The 18,876-nt window shown below is 44.8% G+C and overlaps 1 protein-coding gene across 1 annotated transcript in view; it reads left to right on the forward strand.

Moving 5' to 3' along the window:
* Nucleotides 1-18,876, forward strand: part of EFR3A (EFR3 homolog A) — a 76,803-nt gene that overhangs the window by 41,673 nt on the left and 16,254 nt on the right. The window contains exons 9-14 of the mRNA XM_033155869.1: nt 1,087-1,165; nt 2,076-2,211; nt 10,095-10,259; nt 11,231-11,345; nt 14,836-14,887; nt 15,660-15,832. Of these exons, the coding sequence (XP_033011760.1) occupies nt 1,087-1,165; nt 2,076-2,211; nt 10,095-10,259; nt 11,231-11,345; nt 14,836-14,887; nt 15,660-15,832 (720 nt within the window). The remainder of the gene's footprint in view (nt 1-1,086; nt 1,166-2,075; nt 2,212-10,094; nt 10,260-11,230; nt 11,346-14,835; nt 14,888-15,659; nt 15,833-18,876) is intronic.

Here is an 18,876-nt window from a genome sequence, read left to right on the forward strand (position 1 = left end):
CCTCTTGAACCAGTGCCAGAAGCTTACACCCAGTCATGTGAGTAGCTGCCCCAGTTTGGGATGCGGGAGAAATTCCAATCGGTTTGCATTTCAATGTGTATCTATCCAAATTGCGCTTCTTGAAACAATATGTGAACTGAGCCACGTCTACCTTTCTGAACGTGCTCTTCTCCAAATTCTGCAATGCCATTCTCCAACCAAATTATGCGACCATAAAAAATACATAATGATGGAGAACGACTTGCCAAAAAGTGCAGTATATTAACGTAATGATTTCGAAAATGGGTACGTTAGGCAGAATTGCAAACAAAACCTGCGTATAATAATAATAATAATAATAATAATAATAATAATAATAATAATAATTTTATACCCTGCCCTTCACGATTTAAAAAACTGGGCTCCGGGTGGCTAACAACAAATATAAAACATTGATTAAATACGGCTTTACAAAACAGCATAAAGTACAACATAAATGTGGCATCGCCAGGGCTAACTGGTCAAGTTAGTCCTGCTAGGGCCAGCAAGGAGACCAGGGAAGAATTTAAATGTGGGGTCCCAGAAGGGTTTCTTCATAGAAAAAGGGAAGGGAAAAAGGAATGGAGGATCAGGCTAAATTGAAGGGCAGGCGGAATAGCTCTGTCTTACAGGCCCTGCGGAAGGAGATCAAGTCCTGCAGGGCCCTGGTCTCATGGGACAGAAGGTCGGAGCCATCACTGAAAAGGCCCTGGCCCTGGTGGAGGATAGTCTGGCTTCTTTAGGGCACGATTAGGATAAATGTGCACGGCGATGGCTCTCGATTTTTTTATGAGGCCTTAAAAAAATTAAGCAAACTGATGCTAAAATGTAGAGAAGTGAATTTAAGATTAGAAAAACGAGAAAGGGATAGACTGAAATTGGCATATGCATCAACCCACAGTCACAGCACAGTGGTCTGTAGGACTGGGTCATAAGATGTGTCATATAGTTGCTCACATTTAGGAAGAACTTGACAATGTTTAGGTCCCGTTTCCTCTGAGCACAATGCAAAACAACATTTGGGTTTGGGTTTTATTAATTTTATTATATTATACTTTATCTCATTAGACATTTAGACCACCACAGACTGTGGGATCCCAACGAATTTGCTGTCGCCATTTTCAAAATCATCATGTACTCAATACAGGTAAGGTTCAGTTCTCTGACTCTGTGATTTAATGCAAAATCCAGAGAGGCAGATGTTCTTTGATAACTCATTGTTTAAATAACAGAAGCCCCCACCCCCACCCCAAATGCTACCAAATCCATTCCCCTTCCCCTGAGAAAATATCAGACACATGAAGTTGGTACTCCAGGGATAGTTGCTACGTTCCCCCCCCCCCCGCCGCCGCTGCCGCCCCCATCTGAAACATTTGTCTCCCAAGAAAGCCAGCTGTCTTCATCTTCCTAAGAGGCAAATTTAAGCAGATACTTGACATCTGTGTCAAAATCTCTTTCAGACACTTGACTTTCTTCTCCAACCCGAATCCCAAGTAGGTTAAGTAAAAAAAATTGCACAGCTGTACAATGCATCACCTTGCCGACAAAGGTCCGAATAGTTAAAGCTATGGTTTTCCCAGTAGTGATGTATGGAAGTGAGAGCTGGACCATCAAGAAGGCTGATTGCCGAAGAATTGATGCTTTTGAATTCTGGTGCTGGAGGAGACTCTTGAGAGTCCCATGGACTGCAAGAAGATCAAACCTATCCATTCTGAAGGAAATCAGCCCTGAGTGCTTACTGGAAGGACAAATCCTGAAGTTGAGGCTCTAGTACTTTGGCCACCTCATGAGAAGAGAAGACTCCCTGGAAAAGACCCTGATGTTGGGAAAGATGGGGGGCACAAGGAGAAGGGGGCGACAGAGGATGAGATGGTTGGACAGTGTTCTTGAAGCGACTGGCATGAGTTTGGCCAAACTGCGGGAGGCAGTGGAGGACTGTTTCCTCAGGCAGTTTACATGAGAAAGAGAGAAAAAGGGCAGTTGGAATTAAAGATCGCAGGAAGCAGCTGTTAATTTGCAATTGAAACCGACAAGTTTTTTTAATTTATTATTTCTAGGTGCAGTACTCTCATCACGTGATACAAGAAATTCTGGCACACCTGGATTCTCGCAGGAGAGATTTCCCCCGAGTCCGAGCGGGTATCATCCAGGCCCTTTTGCAAGCTGTGGCCATTGCTGCAAAAGGCTCCATAGGTAAGTGCCATGCAATGAGCATACCTGGGCGGGATTGGACACTAATTCTCCATCATGTTGAGAGGAGCAAGTCTGCAGCTGCTCAAGGGCACCTCTCATATCCATGTGCAAATAGGATGTGTGTTGTGATTGTGATTAAATAGAGCAGGGATGTCCAAAAGGCCCATCGCGATCTGCTGGTAGATCTCCGGGAGGTTTTGGTAGATCGTGGTCGATCGCTGGTTCCCTTTCCTCAGCGGTGGTGAAATAGAATCAGGCCCCGCCTCCTCGGCCCGCCCTCCATTGTTACAGGATCTCCAGAACAGAAGAAGGAGCTTTTGCAGTGAGGCTGATTGTTTCCTTAGCGATCTTTTGGTGAATGACTCTCCCATTTTCTCCCTAAAAAAGCTCAGCAGTTTTTCCCTGAAACCCCCTCCCCTCAGAAGTTGGCCGTCCCAGGATCAAAACTGGGGTGGGGTGGGAGTGGCAAGCCATGGTCGTTCAGGTTCAAAATAAAAACAGCTTCAAAAAACAAAAACAGCTTCAAAAAACAGAAAAACTTCCCCCCCCAAACAGAAAGCCCCAAACGGCTGAAAAACTCAGTTTCCCAGGATCCTCAGTCCTCGCAAAGGAACTACTCACCATGCAAAAGAACTCAGTTTGCCAAGCTCCCTTGCAACGTTGAATCCCGGCAACGATGAATTCGCCCCCTGACACTGCCCAAGTCTCAGCCTGTATCCCCATTTGACCAAGCAGGGTGCAGGCTAGGATCCGGTCTCTGATAGGCATGCCAGCTCTTTGTCGGCATGAGGGAGGGGGAAACAGCCGGCACAACACACACACACACACACACACACACACACACACACAGTGGCCAACTGTGCCTCGGCAAGAGTGGAAGAAATCAATTGTTATTGAGATTTTGGGAGGGGGAGAAAGACCAGTCTTGAGCTTCCCCCCCCCTTTAGGCTGCCAATAACCGTTTATTTTATTTTTTTGCTTCGGGGGGGACAGCTGCCCCCCAGCCCCCCCTCCTGGGTACGCCCATGCTCTCTCCCCTACGCTGGGGAAATCAGCTACCCGATTTTGGTCTGTGTCTACTGACTTTTATATATGTAGGTTTTATTTGTACGTTCCATCGCCAAATGGACATGCAAGGACATTGGAGGTGGGTTAGGATGCCAGACTAATGAAATGAGCAATTACATATTTCTTCCCCGCCATGCGATGAGCCAGATCGGGAAAGAAATATTGTCTTCCTTCCTCAATGAAATGTCTGGTTTTATATGTGTGTTAGATTTCTGTCCTGGCTTTGCTCCCAAAGAAGTCCAGGGCTCCTTGAAACAGATGAAAATGGTTGCAAATGATTTAATAATCTAATAAGTAAAAAACAGTCCCATCACTTTTAGTCTAGACTTGAATTACTTTATTTTATTATAATTGTTTTGATCCTATTCATATATTTTTTCTCTCTGCCTGTGCACTGTTAATGACAAACCCCCTTAAATTCTTGACTTACGTTATGACGCGTTTGTATTTTATTATTATTATTATTTTAATATTTAAAAGGATGCCATCATTTTTTTTTAGTCCCAAAGAGAACATTTTTATATTTGCTGTTGCAGATCAAACAACAGGTTGTGAAAGCATTGTCAGATGTGTGGAGGGGGGGGGAAATAAAATAAAAGAACGAACCAGTGACTCATTCCAAAGTCACACTAATTATGGTGCAATCGAGCCAATTGCCTCATCTGTGTATTTTCATTTGGGAACATGCACAAATTGCTCCCAGTTGGAAGCCCTGACCGGCTAACAATGAACAGTAGTCTGGCACGATGTGTGTGTACTAGCTCATCGGCACTTTGGGGAACAGCGAACAATAGTATAAATTGCAAATCGCAAAAATGATGGTGAGCGTGTGGTGGCGGTTTTCAGAAAGGCGTAAACGGCCGCGGCTGGAGGGGAGGAGTATGTTTTGGACACCCCCTAATTTAAAGTTGCAGCAGAATGATGATTTGGTCAACATTTCTAGAGCTCTTAAGACTGATTTGGTTTCACTCCAGGAATTCTGGAGGTGGCAGTGGGAGAGGAAGGTGATAAATGTGTCTGGTTATAAGGCCAGGAGAGATTTGGCAGCAGAAAGCCAATCCTTGGGGGTGGGAATGGCACATTGAACTCTGGTTTCGACTTAATTTGATTTATTGTATTTCAATGCATCTTTCCGTTTAAACAAATCCCAAAGCGGTTTACAAACAGTAAATAACAGCAACATTATTGAGCACCGCAAGTACAGCATAAATTGTGTAATATAATTGACAGATTGTCAGTAGAACAATTGCAATCTATAAAACACCATTGAGGAACCGGTAACTAACAAATAAACATCACAATTGCAGCATAAGTCATATTACAGTGGTACCTCGGGTTACATACCCGATCCGTTCCAGGGTGCCATTTGCACCCCGAAAAGTACACAACCCAAGCGTCCATTTTGCACATGCGCAAAGCACAGCATTGCACTTCTGCGCATGCGCGAACTACACAGGACACTTCTGCGCATGCGCAGACCGCGCAGACATGCTCAGAAGCATCCATGCGCCAAAAAACACTTCCGGGTTACCGAAGTACATAACCCGAAAATACGTAAGCCGAAGCGGACGTAACACGAGGTACGCCTGTATATGGTAAGCAAATCAAGAAGAGGATTAGGCAAATTCTTCGAGGGGAGGGCTATCGACGGCCACTAGCCATGATGGCTATCTTCCACCCCCACAGTTGGAAGCAGCAATGCTCTTCCAGATACCAGTTGCTGGAAACAACAGATAAGGAGAGGGGACTTGTGCTTGAATCCTGCTTGCTGCTTTCCCACAGGCATCTGACTGGCCACTGTGGGACCAGGATGCTGGATTAGATGGGCCATTGCCATCATCCAGCAGCTTTGTCTTATGTTCTTTATAAGGCATTAATAATCTATAAAGCAATATTAACAAAACAGCAATTAAAAAACAAGCTAAACGCACACACTCTTTCCCCCCCACCAATGACTCAGAATCTTTCAGTCTTGTCAGGGAACTTCCACCTGTCCCGCTGAGGGGAACGGAGCGTCCGTTAGCATACAGAGAGACCCAACGCCACTTCAGCAGCAGCACCTCTTCCAGCGGGGAAAGCCATCACACCTCCAGTGGGGAGGAGAGGGAAGGAAGCAGCCTGGCAGGGAGGGGGCTTAGGGGTGCCACTGAGAGCCCCAGCGCCTCTTCTAGCCATGAGCCATAAACAGGGAGCCTGGCGGGGAGAGGGTTTGGGGGTGTTGCTGAGACCCTGCGCTCACCTCACCCGGCTGGGCAGGAGGGAGGCACGCCATTTCCGGCACCCCAGTTGCGCAGAGGGGTGAAACACAAGGAGGGTAGGAGGAGACTTGGGGTGCCAAAGTTCTTATGCTGGGGGAGAAGCCGGAAGGGGCCACTCCCGGATTCTGCCAGCGACTGAGACAGACATGCTTTTTGTAGCTCTGCACTGTAAATAGTTTGCACAATAAAACTGCAAAGACTGTTTGGGCTCCTGCTCCGTTACTTGTGAAGCACCTTCACGCGAACCTTACAAGTCTGTTCAGTTCATTAAAATAAACACACACACACACACACACACACACACACACACACACACACACCAATTATACAGGTGTTGTAGAAATTTAAAAGGGGTTCCTAGAATGGAGCTCTCCCTTCCAGAAACCCAAAAGGAGAGGATGCAGGCTCCAAACGAAAAGTTAGGCCTTTATTGAAATACAAATGCACATAGGGACAGCATCAAAAATAAGGAGGAGACGTGCGCGCACACACACAAACACAAGCAAATCTCACTACAGCCAACCAAAGACAACCAACCACACCCTAGACCACCCCAACCTCCCTCACCACCAAGACAATGCAACAAGCGAATAGTAAGAGAACCCACACATGTGACGCTGGCGCAAAACCCCACACGTACACTAAGTAGAATAATAGAAGCATTGACACCCCACCCCACTCGCCATTCCACCCCCTGCCACTCTTTTCTTCCTAACCTAACACTGTATGTAACACTAGTGTCAGGGAACTGTCCCCGATGCAGCGCAAGGTGGTGGAAGGGCTCTCCGGATGCTACAGAGAGCCCCCGTCCCACCTTGCCAGCAGCTCCTCCTCTGGTAGCGAAAAGAGCAGCTCCTCCTCTGGTAGCGAAAAGAGCATCGTGGAGGGGCAGAGTTCACAGGGGAAAGGGAGTAGAGGCTCTGGGGATGCAAGAGAGACCCAACACTCCCCTAGTCCCGAGGGCGATACAGGGGGAACGCAGTTTCCATCGCCCCAAAGATGTCATGGGGTGAAATGAAAAGATGGAAGGTGGGGTTTTCGTATACCGAAACTCTTTTGTTGGGGTCAGAACCAGAAGGGGCCATTTCCAGATTCTGGCATCACTTGATTACAGACATGAACTTTTAAGCTCTGCACTGTACATAGTTTGCACAATAAAATCATTAAAGGAAACAGCGGAGTCCTGGCTACTTACTCATGAGCAACTAACCTTACAACTAGTGTCTCACAACCAATGAAACTGATCTGTAGAAAACGCAACTTGAAAAAAAAGAGACAATGCAATGTAAACTAAGAAACTTTAAATAAAAATATATTTTTAAAAAGTAAGGAGGCGGCTGCAAAGAACCACATCCAAAACAATGTTTCTGAAACACTTCCAGATTGCACACGTGATTTCTATTTGCTAATCAAAGGGTCACAGCAATCTTAACAATTGCAGCCCAATGCCATCAGCCTGAACCAATCGAAACCATTTGGCTCTTCAAATCAGCCCTGATCATAATATCCTGTGATTACATATAATCATTTTTGTCTTTCTTTATTAAGACTCAGACTAATTTTCCTATTCATTAAATGTCTCCCAATATCCTCTTTCATCTGCCTACGAAACAATTCAAGATTAATCACAATTCCCATGCCTAGCTGATTCTCTGTCAACAAACACCACTATGGGTGAAATAAGGGTGTATCCTGAGAACAATTCTACCATTAGCTGCCTTTTGTTACATTAGTTCCATTTGTCACGATGCAGAAGGTAGTTCCGCTTGTTACACGTTTAAGACGTAGGACGATGCAGAAGGAATATATCAGCATGAAATGGCATTGCCAACAGGAACTGTGCGTTGTAATCTTTGGACTTGATAATCCTTGGACTTTACAATACCAATACATATAGAAGATATGTTGCCATCAGGAACTGTGCTTTTTTATATGACGATTAAAATTACAGTTTTATTACATATCATGTTATGTTACTTTACACCTAGTTACGTGTGTGTTGTGGTGTTCAATAGCTGGTTCTCTGTTCATGCATGCTTGGTCACCATAGATTCTAACAGGTTATTCTGTCCAGTGTTCTGGAATGGGCATTTTTTACATGCACAACCTAAAAGCAGGTAGTTCTGTACTGTAAAAGGCAGGCACAACCCTCTTCAGTTTAGGCTCAAAAGAAAACGGAATCATCAGAACGATACAGTTTTATTAAATTATAATTTTCTCCATCACAGGAGAACCCTGCTCCGATAGAAATACCTATAGCAGAGCTATATTTTAACTTATAAGTTATTAAGTTAAACCTATGACCCCTCCCTCCGAAAATTGGCATTCAAGGCAGCGACTACCCAGGGGCGTCACTAGGGGGGCGGTACACCCCGGGTGACAGGGGAGGGTGGGGGTGACAAGCGACAGCCCCTCCCGCCACTCCCATGTGCCACCGCTCCCTCCGTCACCCCGGGAGCAACAGCGCACGGCCGAGCAAGCACCCCGTCCGTGCAGCGCTGCTGCTCCCGGGGTAACCGGCGGTGTGTGGGGAGTGGCAGGAGGGGCCGCCGCTTGTCACCCCCACGCGCCGCCACTCGTTCCGTCACCCCGGGAGCAGAAGCGCACAGTGTGTGCGGTGCTTCTGCTCCCGGGGCAACGGAGCGAACGGCGGCACGGGGTGACAAGCGGCGCTCCCTCCCGCCACTCCCACGCACCGCCGCTCCCTCCATCACCCCGGGAGCAGCAGCGCACGGCCTGACGATGGACTGTGCCTACGCGACATTTTGCGCAGGCACACTCCGTCGTTGGGCCGCTGCTTCCGCGGCACCCTTTTGAGCTGCAAAGCGAAAGGGCGGCTCGTGGGGCTGCTGTACGCAGTCGGTGGGGAGCCGCCGATAGCGCTTGGCAGCCCCACGACCCACCTTTTCGCTTTGCGGCTTAAAAGGGGGCTGTGGAAGTGGTGGTGGCCCGCCAATTGTGACATCACAATGTGACATCATGACGCCCTGCCCCCGGGGCGTGTTTTTTCGCCACCCCGGATAGCGTGGAGCCTTCCTCCGCCACTGCGACTATCAGCATTATAATTACAACAAAATGCAACCATCTCAATGTCCTTGGCGTAGCTGTCAACTTTTCCCTTTTTCAAAAAAGGGAAATTCCCTTATTCTGAATAGGATTCCTCACAAGAAAAGGGAAAAGTTGACAGCTACACTCCTCTGGGCCTCTACTGCTATAGCCAATGCTGCTTCATATTTTCATATTAAAGGGGGGGGTGAGTAGGTATGACAGCTTGGACTTGGTTGTCTGGGTCTGCACTGAGAGACTCATAGAATCATAGAATCATAGAGTTGGAAGAGACCACAAGGGCCATCCAGTCCAACCCCCTGCCAAGCAGGAAACACCATCAAAGCATTCCTGACAGATGGCTGTCAAGCCTCCGCTTAAAGACCTCCAAAGAAAGAGACTCCACCACACTCCTTGGTAGCAAATTCCACTGTCAAACAGCTCTTACTGTCAGGAAGTTCTTCCTAATGTTTAGGTGGAATCTTCTTTCTTGTAGTTTGAATCCATTGCTCCGTGTCCGCTTCTCTGGAGCAGCAGGAAACAACCTTTCTCCCTCCTCTATATGACATCCTTTTATATATTTGAACATGGCTATCATATCACCCCTTAACCTTCTCTTCTCCAGGCTAAACATACCCAGCTCCCTAAGCCGTTCCTCATAAGGCATCGTCAGAACAAGCAGGGAGACTCCAGGACTCTTGAGTCAACTCCAAGTTGCAGATGCCCCATAGGGCATGGGCCCAAACCTGAGTCCCAGTTACCACCATGATCGACAAGAAGGTTTGGGGAGGGACAGTTCTAGCGGTCCTCTGGGTGACAGTTTTGGGACCTTCAAAGGTCACAGCCAATGAGCTAATTCCCCAGTTTATACCTTTGGAGGTAGAAAGCAAATAAAAAGTGGAGAATGGGTACTCCATTAACGGTCCATGACTCTCAGCGCATTTAGCCTGTGGAGAATCTTTTTTGCTTTTTTGTTACAGGTGGGTAGCCGTGCTGGTCTGCCATAGTCAAAACAAAATAGAAAATTCTTTCCAGTAGCATCTTAGAGACCAACTGAGTTTGTTCTTGGTATGAGCTTTCGTGTGCATGCACACTTCTAAGTGTGCATGCACATGAAAGTTCATACCAAGAACAAACTCAGTTGGTCTCTAAGGTGCTACTGGAAAGAATTTTCTATTTTGTTTTGCTTTTTTGTGTTTAAGAAAGCTGAAGTAAGATGCCTCCATTCTTGACACTGTCCACTTGAAATAGAGAATCCTGCATTTAAGAACATGAGAAGAGCTGGATCGCTGGATCAGGCCAAAGGCCCACCTAGTCTAGCATCTGTTGCTCCCAGTGGCCAACCAGATGCCCAAGGGAAGCCCCCATGTAGCACCTGGGTGCAACATCACACTCGCTGCCAGTGATTCAAAGCCACTGGTATTCAAAGGCATACTTCTCCAAAATTTGGGTCCCAGTGACCTACCCTTCCCTTCCCAAAGGTTGAAGCCGTTGGTTTTCGTCTCTCCACAGGCCCAACCGTCTTGGAAGTGTTTAACACCTTACTGAAGCACCTGCGTTTCAGCGTCGATTTCGAATTAAGTGACCGGCGTAGCTCAGTGAGCAGTGCCAGCTTCAATGCAAGTGCCAAGGAAAATGACGAGAGAATTGTCCAGAATGCTATCATTCAAACAATTGGTGAGTAATTTTAAATAGTTTTGAGGTTTTATTTGTGGGGTGGAGACAAAAGCAGTCCTCTGAACCACCCCGAGATCTACGGGTACAGGGCGGTATACTTATGTAAATTAAATAAAAGCAGCCATTATAATGATAGAAAAATATCATCATCATTATCATTATTAAGGTGGGACATGGGGGTGAAGAGCATGCAATAATAATATTATTAGTAGTATTACTATTATTTTTTTGTCTCCAATGCTAGTCCTACTTGGAGACACATTTGGCTAACTTAGGTCCATTAATTTCCATGAGTCTACTCTTGAGTAAAACCCACCTGGATGTTTTTATTTATTACATTTGCTAGCAACTTTAGGCAAAAAAATAATAATTTCAAAGCAACTTAAGCTGAAATACTGTGCAGTGTGCTGAAAACGAGGAAAAATAGAAAACGCCAAAAATGCTCATCCAGCGACATAACAATGGCAAATTAAAATAAATTGAAATAAATTGAAATAATAAAATACAATAAAATAAAATAAAATAAAGACTTTTCAAAAGTACACAGTCTCTAGTCCTGATGTGGGAGTAATCCACATACAGTAACCCCTTGGGATGCTGTTTGACTAAAACTCCCATCAGCCCCAGTCAGTAAGGCTGATGTTTGGGAATGATGGGAGTTGTAGTCCATTTGGAGAGCGCCACATTGACCACATCTGTCCTAATGCATGTTAAGTGGAATATTTCGGATTTCCTTTTCTTCTTAAAATCTAAAAAAAAATCATAACAGGAGAGGGATTTTTTTTACATGCAAACCAAGGGAAATAGCAAAAAGAAAGAAAGAACTAAAACCATACGCATGATAAAATCGAGCCTGGGGAGACAAAACAATTAGCAATTGCTGGTTTTTCATTCGGGGCAGAGGAAAATCCATTGTTGTCTGTTAATATTTCTTTCTGGAATTTTTTTAAAAAAGTTCTCTTTGCACTTAGGTTTCTTTGGAAGCAACCTGCCAGACTACCATCGGTCTGAGATTATGTTGTTCATTATGGGGAAGGTTCCTGTTCTGGGAGCAACTTCGCACACACTGGACACCAGCCAGTTTGGGTTTGTTCAGATTGCTACATATCTGGGGCTTCCGGTGGTAAATTTGTTTGTCCAAAAAGAGGCAGAAACAAAGATGGCAGGCTTTGCATAAGGACTTGGATCCTGAATACTATGTGCAGATGGAAGCATATAGAAAAGGGGCTTTTCCTATTTGTCCTCCCCCCCCCCTTGTGACTTCTTGCTTCCCCCTGCTAAAAAAATTCTCTGGAGAATCAGGAACACACACACACACACAAACCAGGTGGGGATGGGTCAAGGAGGAATCACTCAAAATGGTGTGGAGGGACTTTGCATGAGCACAACCCAACTCTTAAACTAGCCCTGTTCTTTTTAATCTGATTTCCATAGAGAAAAGTGTGTAGCCATAGGCGGTTTCCAATTTTGTCTGTAAAGCAAATAACAACTTGGGAGAAATAGAATTGCATTACATATGCTGAATCATAGAATCATAATCATCATAGAATCATGGAGTTGGAAGAGACCACAAGGGCCATCCAGTCCAACCCCCTGCCAAGCAGGAAACACCATCAAAGCATTCCTGACAGATGGCTGTCAAGCCTCCGCTTAAAGACCTCCAAAGAAGGAGACTCCACCACACTCCTTGGCAGCAAATTCCACTGCTGAACAGCTCTTACTGTCAGGAAGTTCTTCCTAATGTTTAGGTGGAATCTTCTTTCTTGTAGTTTGAATCCACTGCCCTGTGTCCGCTTCTCTGAAGCAGCAGAAAACAACCTTTCTCCCTCCTCTATATGACATTCTTTTATATATTTGAACGTGGCTATCATATCACCCCTTAACCTTCTCTTCTCCAGGCTAAACACCCAGTTCAAAGTGGGTGACACCCTGAAGGAAGAGGGCAACACTAATGATTCTGATGGTGAACTCTCAGACCTGAGATGGATTAGCAAAATCAGAATGGGACTGCAGAATCAGAAGTAGTGAACAGCAGAGCACAATTTGCTTCAGACCACTTATCGCTTCTCTCTGCAGCATGAAACTATATTTGTAGAGGGTTGGGAAGAGCAAATGCTATCTGGACAATCCTCAGTTACACACTAGTATATTATGCATCATTTGCTAGCCTCATTCAAAGAAAAACATTACCAAGAGGGCTAAGAGAGGTCTGCTCCTTTGTATGCAGCACAGAAAAGAACCAGACCGATAAAGAATTCTAGAGGTTGATATGCCTAATTAAAACTGAAAAATAAAAAGCCATGGGAGTCTGGTGGTTTCCTTAGAAAAGCAATGAATAAAATATAACTATGTATTGATGATTTGAATTTATGGAGGAATAAAATCCCCATCACAACAGGAATCATCCCGAGTGGCTTAAGTTCGCTGCTTCGTGACTCCCCGTCTGAAAATCGATGAGTAGGGAATGAAGTCGAATGATTCTGAATTATTCATTTCCACCAGAAGCCCATTTATCAGCATCATTCTCTTCTAGAAAGCATTTCTCAGAAGCCTACAGAATCAATCGAGGCCAAAATAGGCAGCCTTCTGCCACATTGGTCAGAACTTTTAGTTTTATAGAAAGCCGAACGTGTTTCCAGTTAACCACATTCTATATGGCTGGACGGGTCCCTCATGAATTATTGGAGAGGGAAATTAATTTGTTAGGTGATCGGAAGGCTCAACATAGCAACAGAGGACTGGAAAGGGCCCAGTGAGCCAATAAATTCAAGTGTAAAACAAGAAAAAACGATTTTCCCCCAGTCATGCTGTAAACAAAACAAAGTATTCTTGTTCAATAATAAAAACATCTCTCAAAACACACTTGCAAACTTATTTTAAACAGCTGATGGCAAACACCAAAGAGACGGGCAAGCTGCAAAAGGTTGATGTTGAAAACAATTGTTGTTTTATTAGAATCTTGCAAAGAAATCTACAGAAGCTATTAGGTCTCCTTCTTTGGAGGTCTTTAAGCAGAGGCTTGACAGCCATCTGCCAGGAATGCTTTGATGGTGTTTCCTGCTTGGCAGGGCTTTGGACTGGATGGCCCTTGTGGTCTCTTCCAACTCTATGATTCTATGATTAACTAATGCGATGACCCCTCCCCAGCCCCCAAAATAATACCGTTCTTTTAATGTGCCCTAAATAGAGCACCAACAATTTCAAAAGGACATGGGAATATTTTGAGCATTCAGAGGGTCCAAGTCCCTCTCTTGTCTTCTACTTCAACCTTTAAGGAAGGAGGTCAGCAGTAGGTCTCTTCAAAGCCAGAAAAGTCTGACGGGTTTCTCTTCCTTCCTGGTGGCCAAAATTAATGGGCCCTGCCAACATAGTGACACTACTGGTCTCTTTTTACACTTGGGAACATGAGGCGTATCTAAGATGAATCCCAACTTGGGAGATAGGCGGGATATAAAGACATCAAATGAATGAATTGTTGGATCAGTCCACCAACTTCCGATGGATGATTAAGAAGGATTGGGTCCGGCATCACTTTCGCTGTGTGTGTGTGCCAGCATCCATACTCTGCAGAGTTACACCTCAACAGAGCTCCTCCCTTGGAAGGATATTATTGAAGGTACACACAGTAGGCATTAAACACTCTTGGACACCATAAAGATTCAGTCAATTCTAGAGGTTTACATGACAGGCATAAAAAGCATATTGGTAGCAAATATATACAGTGGTACCTCGGGTTACAAACACCTTGGGTTACAAACACTTCAGGTTACAGACTCCGCTAACTTGGAAGTAGTACCTCAGGTTAAGAACTTCACCTCAGGATGAGAACAGAAATCGCGTGGCGACAGTGGGAGGCCCCATTAGCTAAAGTGGTACCTCAGATTAAGAACAGTTTCAGGTTAAGAACGGACCTCCGGAACGAACCAGAGGTACCACTGTACAAACATTCACCACGGTCAAGGCATGCTTAGAGTCCATCAAGAGTCCAAGACTCTCTGTTTCTCTCACCGCAACCTTCCCACAGCTATTCCCGAATTCCTTTAGAATTGCTAGATTCCCTGCCATACTGCCACTTTCTGGCGAGGCAAATGTGGAAAAAAACAGAACACTGTCTTTCCATCTCTTTACACCGAGGCTGTTCCGCTGCCGGCTGCTCAGCCTGCAAATCACTGGTTGGTACGTTGGCTGGGAAACGAACCCTGGTCAACTGCTTGGAAGGCAGTTATGCTCACCACTTTGGTCTTCAGAGTTCTCGTTTGAATATGAATGACCTAGGCATCACTTCTGCTAGTCAGTGGGGATTTTAACTAAAGTCCAACATTTTACAGCATTTTGTTGCTTGGGCCACATGGATTCTTCCAGCTTTTACTTCTGTTCTTAGACTTACTATTCCAGCTTGCCATTTTATCTTGACATTTTATCGTGTTCTGCATCCCACCGCCACCAACTATGGAAGTTGTTATTGTTTAACTTTTTAAGAGAGAGAGAGAGAGAGAGAGAGAGAGAGAGAGAGAGAGAATGAGAGAGAGAAGTGTTGATTCAAATTAACTTTGGTTTTTCCCTCCATTTCCTTTAGGGATTTGGGAACCAGGCGAATTCAAATTATGCTTCTAAGATCATTACTAATGGTAAGTAATGGAGGGAACTGACATGATGGCTTTTATATCCTAATTTTAAAAGATCCATTTTACAGCATGGCTAAGCAGGCAGAATAGCCACTTCTTTCAACTCAAAGCAAAAAGTAAAGGAGAGTGGTGTTTTCCATAGGACTAGTCTAGATTTGCAAATACTTTTGCAAATTACTTGTCTGGTTATCTGTGAGACTGAGAAATGCTGAGAGTTGAGTAGGCAGGGAGGTTGTTGTAAATTGATTCTTTCTTTCTTTTTTGGTTTCCACTGATGTTCTACTAGAGATTACATCAAAGTTTACTGCTTGTAAACCATTCTGCCAACCATTGGTTTACGCCCTTACACTCTCTAAAGGAGTCATTGCAGGGGCAGCCAACATGGCCGCTTTGACAGGAAGCTCAATTTGGGTGACATGGGGTCAGTCACCATCGCTCAGCCTAATCTACCTCACAAAAAACCCCTGTGGGAATAAAAATGAACCGAGAGAGAGCCATGTATACAGCCCCAAGCCCCTTGGAGGAGAAGCATGATAAAAAAAATCTACTTAAAACAAAGGAACTACATCGATTTTTGGTGGGTTTCTTTTATTTGTGCAGTTGAATGGGCTCAGCTTTCTCTTGTGCAGTTTGTGCAGCTGAATGGACACAGCTCTTGCCTACGCAATTTGTTCAGTTAAAAGGGCACAGCTTTTGTACCCAGCTTTTGGCTGTGTGATTTGGCTGAATCATTTCTTTGATGACTTCTGCTTACCTTCTCTTTGATACCAACCAGGTCACAACAGGATACAGTGCCAAGACCATTTCTGCTGCGCTGCCTGCTCCTTTTCTGGATCCTTTGCTCTCTCCTTCACTCATGGATGACTCTGAACTCAGACAGCTGGTCCTGGAAATACTGCACAACGTTATTGATCGGCACGACAACCGAGTGAAGCTCAGAGGGATAAGGTTAATGCTCGTGTCTGACAGGGTCTCAGTTGAGTCCCTATGCAACAGTAGCTCATGCCAGTGTACCATGGGAATCTCGGATGTAGACGCTTAAATTGGTGGCATGCAGAAAGAGATTAATCCATCTCTGCCCAAACTCCCATTAACTATGTTCCTTCTGCAGTTCGTGCACATAAAGCCCCACTCCTATAAAGCAGTGGGGAAGAAATTTGTTTGGGTCTTCATTTTGATGCAAACCTATCTAATGTGCAGTTCTTAGGTCAGGAAGTGAACCAAAACACAACTGTCATTCGAAATTTCCACTTCTCCAAACAGTTGTGGTGCAACTCCCCAGCCAAGATGTGTGCACATGCTAGTGTAAATTACATACAAAACTACTATATTATATTGGGCAAAATTCCTGGGCAACTGTACCCGATTTTTTGTGTGGAATATTTTAAAGGGAGGGGAATCACTTATGGATCCAGAAATGGGGCAAAGTGACTTTGGGGGAAATAAGAAACAGAGATTGGCAGATGCATCCATCCCTACTCAGACATAGGCAGGGCTTTGGAGCAGAGTAGTGTGGATCCAAGTCCATTCATCCTTCTATAATTTTGCTGCCCTTTTGCTCCTCTTGTCGTCTTCTTCCCAGGAAAGGAGTAAAAGGTGGAGAGGGACCAAACATTGTCCATGTCAGATTGTGAGGTGGGTGGTCTGGTCCAATACAGATAAACATTAATGTTTATCAGGTCTTTGGAGGCCTTCAGGCCTGGTGCATGGCATTTATGACATTTCTATTGTCTTGGGGCCCAGCCCAGCCCAGCCCAGCCCAGCCCAGCCCAGCCCAGCCCAGCCCAGCCCAGCCCAGAATAATTATCTGGGTGTCCAGAAGACAATTTCTATGTATTGTTTCCAAAGCATGTTGAGAGAGTGGTGGCTGGTCTCCAGGAATACCAGCAGAGAATACAACCATCACACTTCCCACCATTTGCCTTGTCCTGAAAGACCTACATTGGTTCCCAGTACATTTCCGAGCACAATTCAAAGTGTTGGTACTGACCTTTAAAGCCCTAAACGGCCTCGGTCCAGTATACCTGAAGGAGCGTCTCCACCCCCATCGTTCAGCCCAGACACCAAAGTCCAGCTCCGAGGGCCTTCTGGCGGTTCCCTCACTGCAAGAAGTGAAGCTACAGGGAACCAGGCAAAGGGCCTTCTCGGTAGAGGCACCCGCCCTGTGGAACGCCCTCCCATCAGATGTCAAGGAAATAAACAACGATCTCACTTTTAGAAAACATCTGAAGGGAGCACTGTTTAGGGAAGTTTTAAATGTTTGATGTTTTATTGCAATAATAATAATAATAATAATAATAATAATAATAATAATATTCTGTTGGTAGCCGCCCAGAGTGGCCGGGGGAACCCAGCCAGATGGGCAGGGTATAAATTATTATTTATTGTTGTTCAGTTGTTCAGTTGTGTCTGACTCTTCGTGACCCCATGGACCAGAGCACGCCAGGCACGCCTATCTTTCACTGCCTCCCGCAGTTTGACCAAACTCATGCTAGTCGCTTCGAGAACACTGTCCAACCATCTCATCCTCTGTCGTCCCCTTCTCCTTGTGCCCTCCATCTTTCCCAACATCAGGGTCTTTTCTAGGGAATCTTCTCTTCTCATGAGGTGGCCAACGTACTGGAGCCTCAACTTCAGGATCTGTCCTTCCAGTGGGCACTCGGGGCTGATTTCCTTCAGAATGGATAAGTTTGATCTTTTTGCAGTCCATGGGACTCTTAAGAGTCTCCTCCAGCACCATAATTCAAAAAGCATCAATTCTTCGGCGATCAGTCTTCTTTATGGTCCAGCTCTCACTTTCATACATTACTACTGGGAAAACCATAGCTTTAACTATATGGACCTTTGTCGGCAAGGTGATGTCTCTGCTTTTTAAGATGCTGTCTAGGGTTATTGCTTTCCTCCCAAGAAGCAGGCGTCTTTTAATTTCGTGGCTGCTGTCACCATCTGCAGTGATCATGGAACCCAAGAAAGTAAAATTATTATTATTATTATTATTATTATTATTATTATTATTATTATTATCATTTTTATCATTATCATCATCATCATCATCATCATCTCATGGGGAGATGCTGAGCTGAGTCCAAGGGTGCACTTCCATATGTGGGGCATCAAAGCTAAAAGTGAGTGCAGCCCCCACCCCCTTCTCTTTCTCCTTGGAGACAGACCCATTCAAACGAATGGACTTAAATGTGTCATGCCCACTGGTGTTGGTGGGTCCTCTCTGTATTTGACTTATTTGGATCCAGCCCCCTTTCCGCTCTCTCCTTTGCCCTTGTTTATTCCTTGTGGTCATCCACATGAAATTGGGCCCAGGGCCCCAGTTTGGCCTGTTTGTGCATTAAAGACTGTACAGATTAAATACGACTAAATCCATAGATATTCTTCCACTTGTGTCACCTCTTGTGCAAGTAGAAGCCCAAGAACTGCTCTAGAACCCTGCAGGAATTCTAGTGCAAAAGTTCATGTTACAATTTTGTTTCTGCTCATGGTGGTTCGTTGGATTCATTCCTCTAGCAATAGATGTGGTAGCCCAGGCTATTTATACTTTTGTTCAGAGCTCTGGTTTCCACATCTAACCTCCTGAAGGCAGGCAATTAATAATGTACTGCCAGTCTCAAACCTAGAATTGTTTGGGTACTTTAAGAAACCAAGGAAATCAGTGCAGTTTTGAAGGGTTCAGTCCACCATCTTGATTGAAAATGGTGTCTGGTTTTATCCGGTCATCTATGAAAACCTGCTCCTTGATCTCAGGAACTGTCATGCAAAATTTGCTCTCAATATCTTATGAGGTGTCCAGCTTTGTAAGTGAACAAGTTTTCAAAATATATAGCAAATAAGAGAAAACTACAGTAACAAATTATGTTTTCCAACTGTGATCAATAGATGCCATTCACTGTACACATTTTTCTTCTGTTTTCCATGTTCCATTTTGTCAGTGAAGAGAGGAAAAGTGCAGGAATGTAACAGCTGAATGTTTTTGATGCAGC

This window comes from Lacerta agilis, chromosome 7 (assembly GCF_009819535.1).
Source record: "Lacerta agilis isolate rLacAgi1 chromosome 7, rLacAgi1.pri, whole genome shotgun sequence".
Classification (NCBI taxonomy): domain Eukaryota; kingdom Metazoa; phylum Chordata; class Lepidosauria; order Squamata; family Lacertidae; genus Lacerta; species Lacerta agilis.